The 23,526-nt window shown below is 47.1% G+C and overlaps 1 protein-coding gene across 1 annotated transcript in view; it reads left to right on the plus strand.

The window, feature by feature from the left end:
• RAB43 (RAB43, member RAS oncogene family) overlaps positions 1–23,526 on the plus strand; it is a 98,748-nt gene that overhangs the window by 41,202 nt on the left and 34,020 nt on the right. The window contains exon 2 of the mRNA XM_033926432.1: positions 13,427–13,610. Within this exon, the coding sequence (XP_033782323.1) occupies positions 13,427–13,610 (184 nt within the window). The remainder of the gene's footprint in view (positions 1–13,426; positions 13,611–23,526) is intronic.

The raw sequence follows: 23,526 nt of genomic DNA on the forward strand, positions 1-23,526 counted from the left end.
TATACAGGCCTCGGGGTTCGATTTTGCGGAGGCCGTTTTCCCCTTCATGCCCCCGCAGGTCGGTTTTAAAAAGTGCCAGCGGTGTGCACGCCCGATCTCCATCACTGACCCACACAATTGGTGTTTACAGTGTTTGGGTCCGGAGCATCGGGCGGACTCCTGCACCCGCTGTGCTACTCTTCAAAAGAGAACCCTTAAAAACCGAAGAATTCAACAAACTCTTCTCTTCGGCTCCGGGTCGGCGATGGACTCCTCGACATCGACAGCGGTACCACAGAAATCGGCACCGTCTACTTCGACACCGCCCGACCCCACATCGGCGTCTCTGGCGCCAGGTAAGCCGGCTAAGAAGCCTTCCTCTTCCCTCGAGCGCCCTCCAACTACGGTGGCGACGCCGACTTTGCCGGCATCGCACCGGTCCCGCAAGCGCTCCGCCCCGATCTCGGTGAGTGCCTCGTCATCGGCCTCCTCATCGCCGGGGCGTGGAGCGGCATCTAAGGAACCGAAGAAAAAGAAAGCGGTTCCGATGCCACCCCTAGATGACCGTATCTCGGCCATCTTAAAGGTACAACTCCAGGAACAGTTACAGCAACAACTCGAGCACCTGTTGCCCACTATCCTGGCACCGCTCCTTCCGGTACCAGACCGGCCCGAGCCCCGTACCGAACCCCCGGTATCCACCCCTTCGGTACCTATCAACACCTCCATGCCGATTCTTTCGGCTGAGCAGCTTCATACCCATCCAGTGGTTCACTCCCATACCACATCGGATCCTCCTCGGCACCAAGCAGTGCGTCATTCTTCCCGGGACCGGGATCGACGCCGATCTTCCTCTCCTGGTACCGTTTCGGTGCGTTCTGGGAAATCTTTATCCAAGACCCGCCATACCGCACCTTCCACCCCGGTGTCCCGACATGCACCAGAGGTCCGGGACCCTGATTTATGGGAGGAATCCCCTCTCGGTACCGAGGAGGATCCCTCCTCATCTGATGAGGACCCGTCGGCACCCGATGCCACCTCCAAACCGGAGCAGTCCTCATTTTCTAAATTTCTGAGGGAGATGTCTGCAGCCCTGTCCCTTCCTTTAGAATCTGACTCAAAGAAGTCTCAAGCCTTCCTGGAGGCTTTAGATTTCGAACAACCTCCTAAAGAGTTCCTCAAGCTTCCCGTGCATGACATCCTACGGGAGACTTTTTACAAAAACTGGGAGAATCCCCTTACGGTACCGGGGGCCCCCCGTAAACTGGACAACCTCTATCGAGTCATCCCTATCCCAGGGTTCGACAAGTCTCAATTGCCTCATGAGTCCCTTCTTGTGGAATCCACCTTGAAAAAGACTCAGGGCTCCAGTGTCTATGCCTCTACCCCTCCTGGCAGAGAGGGTAAGACCATGGACAAGTTTGGCAAGAGGCTCTACCAGAATGCCATGCTGGCCAACAGGGCGAACAACTATTCCTTCCATTTTTCTTTCTATATGAAACATTTGGTCCAACAGCTGTCTGCCCTCCAAAAGTACCTGCCGGAGCGCAAGGTCCCACTGTTCCAGCAGCACATCTCTGGCCTTCTTCAGTTGCGCAAGTTTATGGTCCGCTCGATATATGACTCATTCGAGCTCACCTCCCGTGCCTCTGCCATGGCCGTAGCCATGCGCCGCTTGGCCTGGCTGAGAGTCTCCGACCTGGACATCAACCACCAGGACCGTCTAGCCAATGCCCCCTGTCTCGGGGATGAACTTTTTGGAGAGTCACTGGATTCCACCACCCAGAAACTCTCCGCCCATGAAACAAGGTGGGACACCCTGATCAAACCAAAAAAGAAGGCTCCGCCTGCCCGACCTTATCGACCTCAGTCATCTTACCAGCGCAGGTTCTCAGCCAGGCCGCTCAATCCGCCTCCTCAACAACCTAGGCGGCCCCGTCAACAGCAGCACCATGCCCAGGCTCGTTCTCAGGCCACTCAACCCTCCAAGCCTCTTCAACCTGCTAAGCAATCCCAGCCCTTTTGACTCTTCTCTCCAGGGCATAGCCAGTCATCCACCCTCGCTACCTCTTCCACAACCAATCGGAGGTCGCCTCACCATATTCTCCAGCCGTTGGGAGGTCATCACATCGGACCAGTGGGTCCTCAACATCATCCGCCACGGCTACTCTCTCAACTTCCAGACTCTTCCACCGGACAACCTTCCCGTAGAGTCTGCTTCACACTCATCTCAAACCCCCCTCCTCCTGAGGGAGGTTCAATCCCTCCTCCTTCTCAATGCCATCGAAGAAGTACCTCCAGATCAAAGGGGTCAGGGATTCTACTCCCGCTACTTCCTGGTACCCAAAAAGACGGGAGACCTCCGTCCCATTCTCGATCTCAGGGACCTCAACAAGTGTCTGGTCAAGGAGAAGTTCAGAATGCTTTCCCTTGCCACGCTCTACCCTCTTCTTTCTCAACACGACTGGCTATGTTCCCTGGACCTCAAAGAGGCCTACACTCACATCTCCATCAACCAGAACTCTCGCCGCTACCTGCGGTTCCAGGTGCTGCACCAACACTATCAGTACAAGGTGCTACCGTTCGGCCTCGCTTCCTCACCCAGGGTCTTCACCAAGTGCCTTATAGTGGTAGCGGCCTTCCTCAGGTCTCACAACCTCCAGGTGTTCCCCTATTTGGACGATTGGTTAGTGAAAGCACCTACGTCTCAACTTGTGCTACAGGCTACTCATCACACCATCTCTCTCCTCCACCTCCTGGGGTTCGAGATCAACTACCCCAAGTCGCATCTGCTTCCCACCCAGCGACTTCAGTTCATTGGAGCAGTTCTGGACACCACACTAATGAGGGCTTTTCTCCCCTCCGATCGTCAGCGAACCCTGCTCCACCTCTGTCGTCAGGTGCTCATGCATCCCTCCATTCCTGCCCGACAGATGATGGTCCTCCTGGGTCACATGGCCTCGACGGTGCATGTTCTTCCTCTGGCATGTCTCCACCTTCGCACGCCTCAGTGGACTCTCGCCAACCAATGGTCACAGACTACGGATCTTCTTTCTCATCCCATCTCTGTGACATCATCTCTTCAGCAATCTCTCCAATGGTGGTTGAACTCCTCAAATCTTTCCAGGGGTCTACTTTTTCATCTACCCCCTCACTCTATGATCATCACCACGGATGCGTCCCCCTATGCGTGGGGAGCTCACCTAGGAGATCTACGCACCCAGGGACTTTGGACCCCACAGGAGCGTCGTCATCACATCAATTTCCTGGAACTCAGAGCCATGTTCTACGCCCTCAAGGCTTTCCAACATCTCCTCTGCCCTCAAGTCCTCCTCCTGTGCACAGACAATCAAGTCGCCATGTACTACATAAACAAGCAAGGCGGCACCGGATCTCGCCCCCTTTGTTTGGAGGCTCTGCGCATCTGGACCTGGGCCACAGACCGCAATCTCTTTCTCAGGGCGGTCTATATCCAGGGCGAACAGAACTCCCTGGCCGACAATCTCAGCCGCATCCTTCAACCTCACGAGTGGACGTTGGACCCTCCGACTCTGCTCTCCATCTTTGCTCGATGGGGCACTCCGCAGGTGGACCTCTTTGCAGCACCTCACAATCATCAACTGCCCCTCTTCTGTTCCAGACTCTTCTCTCCTCACCGTCTGGCCCCGGATGCATTCCTGCTCGATTGGAGGGATCGGTTCCTGTATGCATTCCCTCCACTTCCTCTGATGTTGCGGACCTTGTCCAAACTCCGCAAGGACAACGCCACCATGATTCTCATCGCTCCTCGGTGGCCTCGCCAACACTGGTTCTCCCTCCTGCTCCAACTCAGCTCCAGGGAGCCCATTCCTCTTCCTGTGTTTCCTACTCTACTTACGCAGCGGCATCAGTCTCTACTGCATCCCAATCTGTCTTCGCTCCACCTGACAGCTTGGTTTCTCTCGGGCTGACCTCTCCAGAGAATCTATCTCAGCCGGTCCGTCTCATCTTGGACGCCTCCAGGAAACCGGCCACCCTCCAATGTTACCATCAGAAATGGACCAGATTCTCCTCGTGGTGTCTCCGGCATCATCAGGAACCCACCTCCTTAGCGGTGGAAACTGTATTGGAATATTTGCTCTCGCTGTCCAATGCTGGCCTCAAAACTACCTCCATCAGAGTCCACCTCAGTGCCATCACTGCGTTTCATGAGCCTATTCTCGGAAAACCCCTCACGGCTCATCCTCTGGTTTCCAGATTTATGAGAGGGCTCTTCAATATCAAACCGCCTCTCAAGCCTCCTCCTGTCGTCTGGGACCTGAATGTGGTTCTTTCAGCACTCATGAAACCTCCGTTTGAGCCTCTTGCCACAACTTCGCTCAGGCTTCTTACCTGGAAGGTGCTTTTCCTAATTGCCATCACCTCTACCAGGAGGGTTAGCGAACTGCATGCACTGGTTGCCGACCCACCGTTCACTGTTTTTCACCATGACAAGGTTGTTCTGCGTACCCACCCTAAATTCCTTCCCAAGGTGGTCTCGGCTTTTCACCTTAACCAGTCCATTGTGCTGCCCGTCTTCTTCCCTAAGCCTCACTCGCACCCTGGAGAACAGGCGTTGCACACGCTGGACTGTAAGCGTGCCCTTGCTTACTACCTTGATCGTACCAGAGCTCACCGTACATCCCCTCAGCTATTTTTGTCTTTCGATCCCAACCGTTTGGGTCGTCCTGTCTCCAAACGGACACTTTCAAATTGGCTTGCTGCCTGTATTGCTTTCTGCTATGCTCGGGCCGGTCTCTCACTGGAAGGTGCTGTCACGGCCCACAGAGTCTGAGCTATGGCTGCTTCTGTAGCTTTCCTCCGTTCCACGCCCATCGAGGAAATCTGCAAGGCTGCCACTTGGTCCTCAGTTCACACGTTCACTACTCACTACTGTCTGGATGCCTTTTCCAGACAGGATGGTCATTTCGGCCAATCGGTGTTACAGAATTTATTTTCATGATGGCCAACCATCCCCCCTCCCTCTTTGTTAGCTTGGAGGTCACCCATGTGTTAAGAATATGCTGCCTGCTTGTCCTGGGATAAAGCACAGTTACTTACCGTAACAGGTGTTATCCAGGGACAGCAGGCAGATATTCTTACGTCCCACCCACCTCCCCGGGTTGGCTTCTTAGCTGGCTTATCCTAACTGGGGACCACGCACTCCTCCGTCGGGCGGGAAGGCACTCGCGCACGCGCGGTGCGGCCAACTAGAAACTTCTAGTTAAAAAGGTCCGTACCGAGGGCTCCGTCGGTGACGTCACCCATGTGTTAAGAATATGCTGCCTGCTTGTCCTGGGATAAAATTTTTTTTGGTTGTCCCGATCACATGCTTTCGTTCAAGCACGACGCTGATGACGCCAGGTACGTTTCGGCACGCTCTAATGCAAGCACCTGGATTGGTGCTGTATTGATTTAAAAACCCTGAGCGTTCTGCCGGGCCGTCGCCATTTTCAAACTCTGAAATTCACGGAGGATATGTAAGAATCTGGTCCCGTAAGTTGCTCTTTAAATTTCAACATAATTTTAACCAAACTGCATTTAAATGTTAAAGAATTGCATTAAAATATGTTGTAGTCACTTTGTAATGAAAATAATTGTACATTGCAGGCACTGCTGATTTTTTCCCCTGAGGAAGCCACATCGGGTGAAACGGTGGCCCCGTTGGGAACCAGTGCAGACTACTCAAAGATAAGTGCCTTTAAAAATTGTGCACTGTCTTCTTAAAAGAATTTATATTTATTTCTTAAAAAAAGCAAATATAGAAAAAAACTTTAAAAATCATTAAAAACATAAACATAAGCCTTCAGCCAATGAATGAGAACTGTGACTGATGAGAAGCAACACTTTCTAGTGTGCTAGATGATTCAGTCTCTGAGGCATGGCTATGTTTTCTTAGAAATTATCCAGGAAGTAATTTTGTATCCTTGGATTTTCAGAAGGAAATGTTTTGTTATCTTATTCGTACCCATTTTAGGCTTATTATCTTTTGGAGTAGAAGTGTTAGCTGTACTATAGGTGTGCTAGCTGTATATTTTTTATTGTTTTGTTTTATTCCTGTACGTTCCCCCTCCCAATTTAAAGATAGTCTGTCTTGAGCTCTGCCATTGCATTTAGGGGAGTGGGAGTGTGTGACTGCAACTGCCATCTGAACCCTGGTATATGTGCACCCAGAGCTTGGTCTATAGGTGTTACAATTGAGTGGTGGCTGAAGCTATGATTAGGGCTCAAGACAGAAACTGGGGTGGGGGTCCCCTAAACCCACCTGCAGGCTAGGCCTCCTTCGACTTGAGAGATACTTGTTTGCCATCTCTTAACACCAGCCCTGGCCATGATAACTGCCTTCACCAAGTTACAAGTTTATTAGAATTTGATGGATCGCTTAATCGGTTTGCTAAGCGATGTACAAAATTATTAAAAGAAAAGTGTGAATTACAAAAAGGACAAACCAAATGACAAAATTCTTAGAGACAAGACAAACTTGAGTTGGATCCTTCCATATCATACCATTCCAACTTCTGTATCTCACAAATGTCAGCTTACATAATATTAGAAACTAGTCTTTAAGCCCGTTACATTAACGGGTGCTAGAATATGTCTTGTCTTTTTTTTTTTTTTTCTTTCTGTCTCTCTCTCCCCCTCCATTTCCCTGTGTAGCGCTGTCTCTGCTTTCTTCCTCACTTTGCACTCTCCAGCTGTAATATTACTGCCTCACTTTTTCTCCTGCAAGCATGTCTGCTCTCTTTCTCATCCCCAGTCTCTTTTCTCTTTTTCTCTTCTTGCAGGGGTCTCTGCTCTACTTTCTCTATGTGTTCCTTATTCCTGCAAACCTCTATGCTGTATTTTTTTCTCTGGTATGCTCCTGATCTTGTGTTTCCCTATAGGTATTTATTCCTATTTTTTTCCTTCCTCAGTCTGTCCAATTGCAGCTCTCTTGCCCTATAAGCCCCTGCTGCAAGTGGCTGTGCATGTCTTCTCTCCTGCTCCCCTTTCCCGACAAACCTGCGACTCCAGCAGCGTGTGCAGCACTCTACACACGCTGCTTCGAGGCCTTCTACTGCCCTGATTTACTCTGGCACATCCCTGATGATATCATCAGAGACGCGGCAGAGCAAATCAGGGCAGTAGAAGGCCCCGAAGCAGCGTGTGTAGAGTGCAGCACATGCTGCTTGAATCGACGTTTGGAGTCGGGACCGCGAAGAAAGTAGCGGCTGGAGTCTTTTTTTTGGCGCTTCCCTTCTCACCCCTTGAGGTGTCGCTGCGGCTCCTCTCGATTCCCGCCAGCGTCGGAAGCCTTCTCTGATGCTGGTGCGGCTCGTGAGAGGAGCCAACAAGAGAGCAGGATGTCCAGCCCTGGGGTCCAGTCCTTCCGGTGAGTGTAGATCATGGAAGCACGCCAATAGGAGTGCGCATGCGCGATTAGAGTTTTATTATATAGGATGCTACAGAGACCTAGACATAATGCAGAAAATTGCATGGGAGATATTGTGCAGGTGACGGGTCAGAGCAGTGAGGAGAAAAGGTGTGTTTTCAGGACTTTCCTGAATTGGAATCAGGACTGAAGTCAAAGTTTCTAGTAGTTTTCCCCGACCCCGCGCCATCTCATTTTCCCATCTCAGCGAGTTCTTTTCCTGAAGCTCCGTCCTCACTTTAAAATCATAAGTGTTCATGGCTTGTGCAATTAAGGAACAGCATCAAAACTCATGGGGAAAAAATTCTCTAGTTTCTAGTATGCCACAGTAGTAAAAATATAACCATGCTGACTGTCACAGTGGTTAGAGCGTTTTGGGTTCAAACTAGAGGTTGACACGGGGACAAATTTGTTCCCATCCCCATAGGAACTCAATTGTCTCATCCCGTCCCCATAAGTTTTGTCACTATCCCTGTCCTTGTCCCATTCCTGCAAGCTCAGCCTTAACTGCACAAACCTGGAACACTTATGATTTTAAAGTGTTTGAAACTTGTGCAGATGAAGATAGATCTTGCAGGAATGGGACTGGGACAGGAAAAGAACGCACAGGGACAGGACGAGAAAATGAGTTCCTACGGGGAAAAACTTGTTCCCATGTCATTCTCTAGTTCAAACCCCATGTTGCTCCTTGTGAGCCAGATACATTAGATAGACTGTGAACCCACCAGGATAGATAGGGACAAATACTGTATGTAAACCACTTTGAGTGTGTTTGTAAAACTACAAAAAGGTGGTATACAAGTCCCAAAGGGGAAAAAATAAGATTTTTGTTTGTATAGAACTAGTTAACACTAATTTGTAATCTGTATAAAAACTTTGGCCCAGCAAACATTATTGAAGCTGATCTCATTGAGATACTGCAGTTCCATTACTCCTTCCAAATTTTAACTAATGATTTTAGTTTCAAAACATGGATTGAAATCTAGACTAATGTCTACCACAAAACATCACCTCACTTTAGAAAATGTAGTTTCTTTGAACATTTTGCTCTTCAGATAATTTCTAAATCAGTGAAAGAAGCTGAGCACCTTGTGCTGCCTTCTTGAGCAGGTCATGCTCCATTATTAAGCTTTTCCGTAAAGAGGTGCTGTACACACCTTCAGGTTATGCAGGATTTAGTTACTGCTGTCTTTCAAAAGCCACAATGCAGAGGTTAAGAGGATTGGTTTAGTTTATAAGTACAGGCAGTCTCCAAGTTACAGACACCCAACTTAAGAATGACTTGTACTTAAAAACACGGTTGTGGTTTCATTTGATTTTACTGAGCAGTATTTCCAGTGGCATAGACTCCTATACCTCTCCTGTAGCAGATTCAGGAATGACGCATGGCCACATTAAGAACAGTGTGTGGTTGTGCATGCTGTACCTTAGAGGGAACACTGGGGACAGATAGCCCTTTTGTCAGCTGGGAGCAGAGGTAAGCAGCAAGAATTTTTTGAGACCGTGAACAAGCAAATTGATAGTGGAATGCCGGTGGACATAATATATTTGGACTTCCAGAAGGCGTTCGACAAAGTTCCACATGAAAGACTTCTCAGGAAACTACAAAGCCATGGAATAGAGGGAGATATACACAGGTGGATAGGCAAATGGCTGGAAAACAGAAAGCAGAGAGTGGGCATAAATGGGAAGTTCTCAGACTGGGAGAAAGTGACTAGTGGTGTGCCCCAGGGCTCGGTTCTTGGGCCGATCCTATTTAATATTTACATCAATGACCTGGAAGAAGGAGTATCCAGTGAGATCATTAAGTTTGCAGACGACACAAAGCTATGCCGGGCAATCAGATCGCAGGAGGATAGCGAGGAACTCCAGAGCGACTTGTATCAGTTAGAGAAATGGGCAGAGCAATGGCAGATGAAGTTCAACGTGGAGAAATGCAAAGTAATGCATTTAGGTAGTAAGAATAAGGAACACGAGTATAGAATGTCAGGCGCAACTCTGGGTAAGAGCGAACAAGAAAAGGACCTGGGTGTACTGATAGATAGGACCCTGAAGCCATCGGCACAATGCGCGGCAGCGGCAAAGAAAGCAAACAGAATGTTAGGCATGATAAAGAAAGGAATCACGAGTAGATCGGAGAAAGTCATAATGCCGCTTTATAGAGCAATGGTCAGACCGCACTTGGAATACTGTGTCCAACATTGGTCTCCCAACCTAAAGAAGGATATAAAACTGCTGGAGAGGGTGCAGAGACGAGCAACGAAGCTAATAAGAGGTATGGAGAGCTTGGAATATGAGGAACGACTCAATAAACTGGGACTGTTCTCCCTTGAGAAGAGGAGGCTGCGAGGGGACATGATCGAGGCATCGATAAAATAGAGCAGGAAAATAAATTATTTACATTGTCCAACGCGACACGGACAAGAGGACATGGTTTGAAGCTAAGGGGGGACAAGTCCAGGACAAATGCCAGGAAGTTCTGCTTTACACAGCGAGTGGTAGACGCCTGGAATGCTCTCCCAAAGGAGGTTATTAAGGAATCCACTGTGCTAGGATTCAAAGGCAAATTAGATGCACATCTCCTTACGAGAGGCATAGAGGGATATGGGTGACTAAAACTACATCAGGTGTATACCTGACTGGGCCTCCGCGTGTGCGGATCGCCGGACTCGATGGACCATGGGTCTGATCCGGAGATGGCAGTTCTTATGTTCTTATGTAATCTTAAAATCTACAAGTTCTGAATTATGCACAAATCTGACTTAAGAACAGCTTTGAAAACATAACTTGTTCTTAACCCGGGGACTGGCTGTACTTGCAGATAACTGTATGTGCTATTCTCTCCCATGTGCCGCTGATAGCTGTTTACTCTTTAACATTTATTTTGGATTCAGCGGTAACAATTTGCCTTTTCAAATCCCAGCATATCCCTCCTCTAAGGGGCTTAGAATTGAAGCTGTCATTTATTAACCTGTTTTAATGTCTGTTATACAGGTTCAGTATATAGTTACTGTAACAGGCCTCAATGAGGATAGTGAAGATTAAGATGGCATTAAATAACTCAGATTAGTAACTAAGGTCACTACGTTTATGCCTGAGATAGTGGAGGGTGAAGTGACTTCACTAAGGTCACAATGAGTGGCAGTGCTTTCTGAACTCTGGCCTCCCTAATTCTCCACCAACTGCCCTAATGACTGGGTTACTGCTTGGCCTTTTGGTTGACTGTGATGGTCTGTTGCTTTAATGTAAAATGGCCACTTGGAAAGGCAGGAGGATGAATTTTAAAGAGTGATGTTAGGCTCTTCAGTGAAATTTTAAGTTAACATAAAGGATGCAGGCCACTTTAATTAAAACATGCTGGAATGATATCACAACAATATTACAAGTTTCAATTTCATCTTTATGGCAACAAAAGTGGTAAAACTTCTGGCTAATTTGTTCGGACAGTTGAGAGGTTCCAGTTTTGTTCCTTAGCTAGGAGGTGGGATGATGGTCAGATCAGAGGGAGAACTGCTTGAAATATTTTTGTAAATATTATCAAAGGTTATATACTTGCCTTTATGAAACTCAAGAAACACATACCTGGAAAACATAGAGCTTCTGTCCATTTCTAAGCATTCTAAACAGTTGTTGAATGCACAGATCACTGTAGATAAAGTGATCTCAATGATTCAGTGTACTGCACATCTTAAAAGCCCCAAGACTTTGCAGTCTGCGATAGCTCCTATTTTGCAGATGTCATTTCCCATGAGGCGGACTGACCTAGCAAATGCCCAAGGTTGCCTGGTGAAACCGCATCTAAACTACTGCTAGGGGCAGCTATGTGGTGAAGTTAAAAGCACAGAGAGCTGCCGCTAGCCTAGAGAGAGGAAAAATTTGCTGGAGAGGGAAGGGAGGAAGGGAGAAGGGGTACTGGACAGGGGAGGAGAAAGAGAAGAGAGTTTACTATTGGATAAGGGGGAGGAGGAAAGGGAAGAGAGTCCCTATTGGATAAGGGGGAGGAGGGAAGGGAGAAGGGATACTGCTGGACAGGGGAAGAAGAAAATAGGAAGGAAACAGCTGGCAGGGAGATTAGAGCAGGGGAAGGGGTCAGGATGGAATGAAGAGATCAGAGGAGGAGAAGGGGAGAGATAGAGGAATGAAAAAGTAAAGAGATATTCATGCTGGGAAGGGGGTCAGCAGAGAAATAAGGAGAGAAGGACAAAGATGCTAGATCTGGTGTAGGAGAGATAAAAATGAAGAGAGTAGTGAAGCTGGAATGAATTATGTAAAAAGGAGAGAGGGCGCAGGCTGGATGGAAAGGGGGAGAGGGCAAATAGTGGATGGAAGGGGCAGATGCTGGATTGAAAAGACAGAGGGCAGATGCTGGAAGGAAGAGAGTGAAAAGATGATGAAAGCAGAAACCAGAGGTGACAAAAGGTAGAAAAAATAATTTTATTTCTATTTTGTGATTAAAATATATCAGATTTGAAATACGTATCCTGCTAGAGCTGGTGGGGATTGCAAAGCCCAGGCAGTGCTTCTTTAGCTTCCAGCTGGCTTAGAGTTCTCTCTGACCAGGGGGCACTTCCCTAACACTATTCCTGTCGTGTGACTGCGATATTCTGTTAGCATGATATTTCTGTGTAGCATTCTGTAATTGGCTTATTCAGTTTTCTTGATGGTAGAGGGGATATATGTGAAGGGGAGGGGAGACGGGGGTTTTGTTGATCCTTGCCCTGTATTATTTGTATTTATAGAATGACAAATTTACAGAATATTGTTTCTTTTTTTAATAAAATATATTCAATATAAAATCATAACTATTTGAGGCTTATGCGGATGGGATCAAATGGTTTGCGGGGACTGAGCTCGTGGGGACAGGGTGAAGGTGTTTTTTTTTAAATTTCAGTCTTACTAGTTTTGCCGACCCATGAAATAATTCTTTTATTTCAGCCGGTCCATAGGTGTAAAAAGGTTGAAGAACACGGATCTAGACTATATTACTGACGTTGATGACCCCTGATGCAGGCGATCCGCCCATGTCCAGTCTTCATTAAAGTTTGACTGCTGAGTGTTCCCTCTAAGCTGAGCAGGAGTCCTCCACCCACAGTCTCACCAATAGAGGGTGCTGACCCATTCCTGGAGGCCCACTGTACCTTTGTTGCTTGGAATGGAGATTGAGACCAATCAATTAAATCTCCTTTCATAAAGTGTCAGAAAAATCAAGCATGAACTCTCATGTCTAGCTGTGACAGGCCGAGGTGCTCAGGACAGTAAGGGCACCATAATATTACCATTGGTCTTTTCTCTAGTGCTGTGCTTCCTAGTTTTTGGGTCCACAGGACACAGAGTCTTTTATGCTTCTGTGATCTATGTGAGCAGAATACATAGGCAAGACCAGGACTTGCTGTGGAAATGATAGTAGCCTCTATGGGAGAGAGAAGACATAAAACCTATTGTGGTGTGATGGGAAGTAGCTGTGGGGGTGGAGAGAGAGTGAGACTGGTAGGGAGTGGCTGGGGGAAAAGGGAGAGAGAGAGACTGATGGAGACAGGACAGGTAAAAGAGAAAGAGGGCTTGTCACTGAGGGTAGGAAGTCTGGAAAGAGTATATAAAGGTCTACCTAACTGAAAAGACTGGAAACCTCTGCTCTAATGGCAGCAAATGTTAGCACTGTTATATTAAAACACATTATGAGATGGTACAGTTTATAGGCTGGTTAAGATGGAGAAAACTGAAGCCATAATTGTCTAAACGAGAACCAGAAAGATAGTAACGCACTCTTGGTGGGCACTGAAGGGTCTGAGATCTTGAAGGCAGCTGTTTGTACACTTGGGCCATTGCATCAGAGTTGCCGTCATGCCCTTGAGTGTCCTATTGAGTGTGGCTGCAGCACAGCCAATGTAAAATATCCCTCCAGCACAGTGGCGAAACTAGTGACAACTTAATCATCTGCTCTAGAAATGAGGATTAATGAAGGAGGGGGAGCTTCCCTGTGCATCAATGACTTACCAGGTTTGTGGGGGTTTCTTTTAGTTGCAGATCTGGGACACTGCAGGCCAGGAGAGATTCCGCACCATCACGCAGAGCTACTATCGGAGCGCCAATGGAGCCATCATAGCCTATGATATAAGTAAGAAAGAATCCTTCCAGTCCATTCCCCGCTGGATAGAAGATGTGAGGAAGTATGCCGGCTCCAGCATTGTTCAGCTGCTCATTGGTGAGTTCAGCAACTTACTTGTGTATTCTAGGTTGTGGGCTGTCCTGTGTTTTCAAAAAAAATCCAGTTTTCAGAAGCTAAAAAGTTTGAAATCATGCGGTGAAAATTGACAAGTGCACTAAATGCAAATATGCACAGAAAAGGTTTCTTCTGAGCTGTGTGGTGTCTTCTCCAGCTTCCAAGCTAGGTAAGATTTGCCTCTTTGTGGTTGATACCAAAATCTGCAGTAGGGTAGACACCTTGGAAGGCATAGATAACGTGGAGAGGACAACTAAAATTTGAATGGTCCAGAATTTTAGGAGCTAAAATTTAATGCTAAGAAAAGCTATATGTTTCGGCTACAGAAACCCAAGGGAGAGGTGAAATATTGCCGTGTCTGATTCCCACTCGCCCAACGTCCTGCTTTTATTATTTAGACTTTTAAAGCACCAGGTGCCTGATTTCTTACACATTTTACTTAGTTAGTGTTTATTAAATCATGCTTGGCTCTTGTTCTTCAATATAATTTTAACCAGAAGGATTTTTTGTATGCCCTGACCAGTACATTCAATAGAATAGGAGCTGTCTTATTCATCTCTCATTAGGAGTGGGCTTAGGAAACTTTGTTTTGCTCTGCTTATTTAATTTTTTTCTGCTTTTTATTTAATTTTGTTTTGTTTCATTAAAATGAAAAAAACCTCCAAACAAACCCTTTAAAAAAGCACAACTTCCCCCCAACCCTAGCCTCCAACAATGCCACTGCTGCCACCAGAGCTAATTTAAAAAATAGCAAAGAGCTTTCAGACCCCCTCCTATCTCTCCTTACCTCCAAACCCTTTTCCCTTTTGTGCCATTTGCTATTTTTTTTTTCGTTGTTTTTTTATTTTGTGGGCACAAGCACCTGTCGCACCTGCCTTGCTCTCTTTTAATTGGTGGTGGCAGACCCGAGGCTGGCACCATTTCTACCTTGGGTTGCCTTAGGTTATCAACACATGCTGCTGCTGCTGCTGCTACTACTACTATTATTAGTAATAATTATTTCAAACACACACAGCACTGCACAGATTCACAAAGAAGAAAACGGTCCCTGCTCAAAAGAGCTTACAATTTGAAACTGCCAAGACAGACAAACAAGATGTCATGGATACAGTTAAGGGGAATGGTTAATCAGCTGGCTAGGTTGGAGGACAGAGGAGTAGGTTTAAGGATTGAAGGCCACTGTACATCAAAAAGGTGGTTTTTCAGTCTGCTTTTAAACAAGGGAAGGAGCTTGATGGACAAACTCGGGTAATTTATTCCAGGCATAGGGGGCAACTAAATGAAAGGAACAAAGTCTGGAATTGGCAGTGGAGGAGAAGGATAAAGCTAAGAGCAGCTTATCTGAGGAACAGAGTTCTCTGGGAGGTGTATAAGGAGGAGAGAAAAGGCTGCAGTGGGACAGGAACAGTGGTGGATCAAAGCAGAGGGGGGTTAAGAGAGAATGTCTTGAAGGATCCTGGAAAAATATTGGAGTGGAGAGGGGCTGCACAGGGGTGAGAGATGGGAGAAAATGAGTTATGATGGATAAAAGTTTTGGGGGTTTTCTTTCCGAAACAAAATGACAGCACATCCTTTGTATGTGTTTAGCATTGTAGAAATGATTAACAGTTGTTAATAAAGAAGGTTAAAATACGACAGATATTTACTTTTATGAGACCCAGAGATGAACCTGACCCATCCACTAACTGGACCAGGTGGCTATCTAGGGTGGCAGCAATTAGGGAGTGGCAGGAAGGCAGCATTGTCTCCCCTTTCTTATTCTCCCATGTTGTGACTTCACTGTTCCCTTTCTTTTCTGCCTCCACTGCTGCTCTTCTTTGTGTATTGTGACAGAGCCGGTACCTGTGTCTTCCAGAACCTGGTCTCTGCTCACCCTAGCGCAACTCTGGCGTGCTTCCGGTGAAGGAAGGAAGTCCTGCTGGTACACATTCCCTTTTCCAGGAATGAAATATAAAGGCAAAACAAGTCAGTTTTATGGTTCATAACCTAGTCCCTTTATTCAGTGGTCTGATGTCGGGAGTACCATCTCCCTTAGTTCAATCCATAAGCACTCAAAAAAAAAACAAGTCCTTCAAAGTCAGAGTAGAATGCTCCAAGCAAACACAAAAAACCAAAATATGAAGTGGACCCACAGGAATGGGTCACCACTTCTACCTTTAGTCAGGCAATCCAGGTAAGTAACAAGTAAACAAAGAAACATCAAACAGAACTCCAGAGGCGTTGTCTTTACCTTTAGGCAGGTAAAGAAACCTTTTAGCGCGCTCTCTAGTTCTGGGCCCCCAAGCTCTGCAATTATTAAGGCTTGGCTGTAACCAACACAGAAGCTGTTGGTGGGGGGAGGGGAGTAAAGGAATTCACTTCTTAAGTTTCTGATTTCTCAGAATGCCAACAATGGCCCCACTAACCCAACCTGGATCTTTAGTGAATTCTTCCCCTAATAAATCATTTACTTCCCTCACTCTCATATAAGTGAGACCCAATTTAGGCCAGCTTCATTTAACAAAAAAAAAACGATTTTTTTTTTCTTAGCACAAGTCTCTGCAACTCCCAATAGACAGCACTTCTGCTTAACAAGACTCTATCACACAGAGTAAGCTAATAACTTCACAAACTTCCCAGTCCTGCCACTTATCTTCAGGCAGACCAAGATTTTCCCCACAGTCCAGGCAGTGCTGGCTGGTTGGCAAAAGGGCCAGTGTCTGTTTCCTGCATTTCAACGTCCTCACACACAGGAGCACAATCAGGGGAGACCCTTTCCTGAGCTGGCCCAGGACCAACTGAACTCCTTCTCCTCAGGGCAGCCTCAAAAGAATTCCACCGACCACGCCCTGCTTTCTGAGGGGGAGGAGTTGCCTGCACAGTTTGCCTAGCTTGTCTTGGCTTTCTCGTTATGAGTTTCAGCTGGGAGTGAACTGAGGGAGGGAGGTTCCTCTGGGGCTCTTCTGAGCTGTTCTGTTCCCCTTCCTCTACTCCCTGCAGTACAGACTGATCCAAGTTAAAGGGGAATACACATTTTTCCCTGTGACTGGTCCCAATCCTATCCCCGTGGTTAGCTCGCTGTATGGCTGGACAGGGTTTGGTCCCAGACATATCTGGAATGAGCGGAGCCACCGGGGACGGATTGTGACAGTATGTATATTTGACAGTTTGTTATACCACCTTACAAGATGGAGATAAAGCAGATTTCATATCAGCTATATCGAGAGAGGAAAAAGAATCTGGTACACAGGAGTCCTGCTGCTGCCAACATGAACCCGCGGGTCAGCCTAACTTGGAAAGACTTGAGTAAAGTGTGTTTGGTTTTTATAGTCCTGCTTTACATTTGAGATAGAAAAGTCCAGCACACGGTAGAGCGAGAGGGAATTCCAGAGAAAAGGGGCTGAACAGGAAAAAGCAACTCTGGGATTGTCTCTTTCATAGAAACATGATGGCAGATAAAGGCCAAATGGCCCATTCAGTCTGCCCATCTGCAGTAACCATTATCTCTTAAGAACAAAAGAATTGCCGCTGCTGAGTCAGACCAGTGGTCCATCGCGCCCAGCAGTCCGCTCACGTGGCGGCCCCCAAGTCTAAGACCTGTGCCTTAACCGAGACCAGCCCTACCTGCATTCGTTCTGGTTCAGCAGGAACTTGTCCAACCTTGTCTTGAATCCCTGGAGAGTGTTTTCCCTTATAACTGACTCCGGAAGAGCGTTCCAGGTTTCTACCACTCTGGGTGAAGAAGAATTTCCTTATGTTTGTACGGAATCTATCCTCTTTCAACTTTAGAGAGTGCCCTCTCGATCTCTCTACCTTGGAGAGTGTGAACAACCTGTCTTTATCTACTAAGTCTATTCCCTTCATAATCTTGAATGTTTCGATCATGTCCCCTCTCAGTCTCCTCTTTTCAAGGGAGAAGAGGCCCAGTTTCTCCAATCTCTCACTGTACGGCAACTTCTCCAGTCCCTTAACCATTTTAGTCGCTCTTCTCTGGACCCTTTTGAGTAGTACCGTGTCTTTCTTCATATACGGCAACCAGTGCTGGACGCAGTATTCCAGGTGAGGGCGTACCATGGCCCGGTACGGCGGCATGTTAACCTTCTCCGATCTGTTCGTGATCCCCTTCTTAATCATTCCTAGCATTCTTTCTCTCTCTAAGAGATCCCAAGTGACTATCCTAGGCTTTCTTGTATTCAGACACGGTCTCTGTCTCCACCACCTCTTCCAGGAGACTGTTTCACGCAACTACCACCCTTTCTGTAAAGAAGTATTACCTTAGATTACTCCTGAGCCTATCACCTCTTAACTTCATCCTATACTTCTCTTGTTCCAGAGCTTCCTTTCAAATGAAAGCGACTTGACTCATGCACATTTACACCATGTATTGTCACAAGCCCGATCCCAGTTCTGGCCCTGTGCCAGTGAAGAGCCCCAGGAATCGCCCAGTGAAAATAGTCAGGGCTGATCAGACCAGGAAGCGCAGGCTGTGTTCAGGCAGGGCTTAGTACATAGCCCTGGGAAAAACCGTTTGGCCCCTTTAAATCCTCCATCTTTGAAAGTGCTGGCCAAACAGGTTAGAAGGCAGCCTCAGCTGGAGAAAGCCCTTCCCCGTGTAGGATTGGGCGTGGCACAGCAGCTCTTGAGGACTTGGAGAGCTGGATGTCTAGGAGGAAGGGGGAAGCAAAGGAAGTTCTCAGGTGGAAAGAGTCTCCAATTCCTCCAGAGTCCACAGATGTGGAAATGCTGAACACAGAGCCAGAAGAAACAGCCTTGGTAAACCAGGAACATGAGGAAATGGACTGGAGTGCTTTACCAGAATTGGGGCTTACTGAAGAAATGGATGTAAGCTGATTGAATTGTGGGCTTGTGTTTTGCATAGCTTTCTTTATCCCAGGACAAGCAGGCAGGTATTCTCACATATGGGTGACGTCATCGACGGAGCACGGATGCGGACGCCTCGCAAGCAGACTTGCTTGAAGAAACTTGAAATTTCGAGTCGCCCGCATCGCGCATGCGTGAGTGCCTTCCCTCCCAGCACAGGGCGCGTCTCCTCAGTTCTCAGTTTTCCGCGGAGCCGAGAAGTCCGTCTTTGACTCTCTGCGTTTAACTTCATTCACTTTGTACCTTCTCTCTACTGCGGTTTGTGTTTTTTCTTCACAAATCGCAGTTTTATTTTATTTCTTTTATTTTAGTTTAAAAAATAAAATTTTTTTTTTCTTCTTCCGTTCGTTTTCCGGGACAGGCCGCTCGGCCGCAGTCCGAGGGCTTCGACTTTGCGGCGGCTATTTTTCCATCTATGTCCCGGCCTGCTACGGGCTTCAAGAGGTGTAGCAAGTGTCAGCGTGCAATCTCTTTTACGGACCCTCACAGACGCTGCCTCAAGTGTCTTGGATCAAAACATCATCCTAGGTCGTGCCTGCCTTGCCAAACACTTCAGCCTCGTGCTTTTAAGCATCGTTGCATTCTGGTGGACAAGCTTTTCGAGATGGAGTCTCCTACTGATCCCTCGATTTTGAAGGCGTCTTCGGCCTCGACTTCCATTGAGGCTCCTGCACCTACTGCTTCCACCTCGAGCCTCGTTGTTTGCAGCGGCTCTTGCTTCGACGTCATCTGTTGTATCTTCCCCTGTTTCCTCAGGTCAGATAGCTCAGCAGTCGGTTCTGCCGGTGGTGATTAAAGTGTCCAAGACTCCTAAGTCGAAATACACTCTCACTACCTCGAAGGAACCTCCAGCCAAAGCAGGTGGACCGGTTTCAGACGCGGATCCATCCTTGCTGGCTTCTTTCCAGACCATGTTAGAGAAGCAGTTTATTTAGTTTCTTACTAACATGGGACCCATACTGCTTCCTCTTATCCAGCCTGGGCATTCAGCAGACTCCCGCGAGGTCGAGCCGCTTCCTTTGCCCCAGTCTGAACTTATACACTCTTTGCAGGGAGCAGAGTCTCTGCGAGTGTCTGGTCTGCCATCCAAGCAAGGAGCAGATTCTTCACGAGTTCCTCAATGAGAATCCTCACACTCTAAACAAGGAGCAGAGTCTTTGAGAGTGCATCGAGGTTCCTCCACCAAGCCTCTGGAGCTTCGATCTATAGCCTCTAGTCCTATTCATGCATCGGCTGCCTACGTCTGAGGCAAAATCTCCTCGATCCTCGAGATCTGGTTCCAGACACAGTTCTCACCGACATTCGAGGCCTTCAACGAGGCATCGTTCTTCTTCCTCGAAGCCTCGATCTACTCCAACCTCGACCAGACCACCGATTCCTCGTTCGAGGTCTCCGATGCCGGACCTCGAGGATGTTCCGGTCTCGAAATCACCAGGTTCCTTTGATGCCTTTTTCCCTGCTGAAGCTGCTTCTTTGACACAGGCTGCCTTGACGTCCTCGAGTCCTTCTCGAGGCAAAGCATTGGCAGATCAGCTATCTTTCTCGTCTTTCCTGCGACAGATGGCTGTAGTCTTGGATATTCAATTGGATACTGGCTCCATGTATTCTAAGGAGTATCTAGAAGTCATGCATCTTCCTCAACCTCTGGCAGAGTGTCTTAAACTTCCAATTTATAAGCTTTTGAATCGGACTTTTGGTCGATGCATGAAAACACCTTTTTCCATACCAGCTGTTCCAGGAAAATTGGACTCTAGGTATAAAACTGTGCATCGCAAAGGGTTTGACAACTCACAGCTGTCTCATCAATCCCCGCTTGTTGAATCCTCCTTGAAGAGGTCCCATCCTTCCAAGGTTTATGCCACAGTTCCTCCTGGAAGGGAGGGGAAAACTATGGACAAATTTGGACGTCTCATCTACCAGAATGCTATGATGTCCTCTAAAGTCCTCAATTATAATTTTTTATTTCATCACTTACTTTGAATTTCTTCTTTCTCTTCTACCAAAGTTTTTGGATTATTTGAATAACCAAATGCATTTTGAGTTTCAGGAAGTCATTGCTTCTTTCTCTCAATTACGTCTGCCCGAGCGGCTGCTTGCTCTGTTTCTATGCGTCATCTTGTCTGGCTTCGTACCATTGACATGGACTCTAACCTTCAAGACCGCTTAGCTAACATTCCTTGTGAGCTCTTTGATGAATCCATCGAGGCAGCCACCAAGAAATTATCTGACCATGAAAAATCATTTGCTTCTATAGTCAGACCTAAACCAAAGCCAGCTCCTGCCAAGCCTGCACGCCCTGCTCTTATCTATCAAAGGCGTTTTTGCTCCAAAGCCGGCTCCTTATACTCGCCCTCCTCTGAAAAAACAACAACCTCAGAAGCAACAGAAACCTCAACCTTCTGCTGCACCTAAGGCTTCTCAGCCTTTTTGACTGTTTACAACAGAGCATAACCTCCACCGTTCTGTCTCCTTTTCCTCCTATAGGAGGTCGTCTCCATCATTTTTACAACCGATGGACAATAATTACATCGGACCTCTGGGTGCTTACCATCATCAGGGAAGGATACTCTCTTCATTTCACTCAGGTTCCACCAGAGCTTCCTCCAAGAGAGTATCCTTCCCAGACCGCCCTTCTTTTTCAGGAAGTTCAAGCTCTGCTTTCTCTCCATGCCATCAAACCAGTTCCCTTGGAACAGCAGAACAGGGGGTTTTACTCCCCTTACGGGCAATCTGCGACCCATTCTGGATCTCAGGGCTCTCAAATTTTTAGTCAAAGAAAAGTTTCGAATGTTGTCCCTGGCATCTCTTTATCCCCTTCTCGAGCAGAACGACTGGTTATGCTCTCTGGATCTCAAGGAGGCCTACACTCATATCCCCATTCATCCGGCCTCCCGTCAATACCTCAGATTTCAGGTGGGGAATCTGCATTTTCAATACTACCCTTCAGCCTGGCCTCGTCTCCCAGAGTGTTCACCAAGTGCCTGGTAGTCGTAGCGGCAGATCTCTGGAACCATGGTCTTCAGGTATTTCCCTACCTCGATGACTGGCTCATCAAAGATTCCACATCTCAAGGGGTTATTGTAGTGACCCAACGGACTACCTGGTTCCTACAAAGTTTGGGATTCGAAATCAACTTTCCCAAATCTCAACTTCAGCCCTCACAGAATCTACAATTCATTGGAGCTGTTCTGGACACTGTCCAACTTAGAGCATTCCTTCCACAACAATGTCTGGAGGCTCTTCTACAACTCTGTCTCACACTGTCTTCCCGCTCTTCCATCTCAGCGAGACACATGATGGTAATTCTGGGTCACATGGAGGCCATAGTACACGTGACTCCTTTTGCCAGACTTCACCTCAGAATTTCTCAGTGGACGCAAGTTTGCGACCCTCCTTCTTGACACATTTCAGTCACTCATTCCTTGAAGAAGTCTCTCCATTCGTGGATGCTCTCTTCCTCATCCGGATGGACAACCAAGTCGCCATGTATTATGTCAACAAACAAGGAGGGACGGGATCTGCCTCCCTTTGTCAAGAAGCTTTGAAGGTTTGGGACTGGGCAATCCGCCACAACACCTTCCTCAAAGCTGTCTACATTCAAGGGGTGAAGAATTGCTTGGCAGACAACTTGAGTCGTCTTCTGCAACATCACGAATGGACTCTCCATTCCTCACCTCTTCATCACATTTTTTCACAATGGGGAACCCCTCAGATAGACCTCTTTGCGGCTCCCCACAACTTCAAACTTCCTCAGTTCTGCTCCAGTTCTCTCTCCTCACCGCCTCAAGGCAGACGCTTTTCTTCTGGAATGGACGAACCTCTTCCTCTACGCATTCCCTCAATTCCCTCTCATTCTCAAGACTGGTCAAGTTGAAGAACGATCATGCCACCATAATTCTAATTGCTCCTTGGTGGCCAAGACAACCTTGGTATTCCCTTCTACTTCAACTCAGCACCAGGGAGCCATACCTTCTATCAGTTTTTCCTTCTCTGCTTACACAGAGTCAAGGATCTCTGCTTCATCCCAACCTGCAGTCTCTACACCTGACAGCTTGGTACCTCTCAACATAACCCCTCTTCAGTTTTCTCAATCTGTAAGAGACGTTTTAGAAGCTTCTAGAAAGCTTACAACTAGACAATGCTATCACAAAAAATGGACTAGATTTTCTACATGGTGTTTTTCTCATCATAAGGAGCCTCAGCATTCCTTCTTATCTTCTGTTTTGGACTATCTTTTGCACTTATCCAATTCTAGTCTCAAGTCTACATCTATACGAGTCCATTTCAGTGCAATTGCGGCTTTCCATCAGTCTATTGAAGGGAAACCCATCTCTGCTCATCCGGTGGTTTCCAGATTCATGAAAGGACTTTTCAATGTCAAACCTCCTCTCAAACCGCCTCCTGTGGTTTGGGACCTCAATGTTGTCCTTACTCGACTCTTCATGAGCCTCCATTTGAACCAATTTATAAGGCTCATCTGAAGTATCTCACTTTGAAAGTGGTGTTTCTCATTGCCCTCATTTCTGCTCGATGAGTCAATGAGCTGCAAGCTTTAGTTACTTTCACGGTGTTCCATCATGACAAAGTGGTTCTTCGAACTCATCCGAAATTCCTACCTAAAGTGGTCTCAGAATTTCATCTCAACCAAACCATCGTTCTTCCAGTGTTTTTTCCAAAGCCTCATTCCTGGAGAATCAGCTCTTCATACTCTAGACTATAAACGTGCTTTGGCCTTCTACTTGGAACGCACCAAACCACACAGAACTGTTCCTCAACTTTTTGTTTCCTTCGACCCAAATAAGTTGGGACATCCTATTTCTAAGCGTACCATCTCCAATTGCATGGCGGCTTGCATCTCTTTCTGCTATGCCCAGTCTGGATTACCCCTTCACAGTAAAGTCACAGCCCATAAAGTCAGAGCTATGGCAGCTTCAGTAGCTTTCCTCAGATCTACACCTATTGAGGAAATTTGCAAGGCTGCTACTTGGTCCTCTGTTCATACCTTCACTTCTCACTATTGTCTGGATACTTTCTCCAG

Source organism: Geotrypetes seraphini, chromosome 17, assembly GCF_902459505.1.
Source record: "Geotrypetes seraphini chromosome 17, aGeoSer1.1, whole genome shotgun sequence".
NCBI lineage: Eukaryota > Metazoa > Chordata > Amphibia > Gymnophiona > Dermophiidae > Geotrypetes > Geotrypetes seraphini.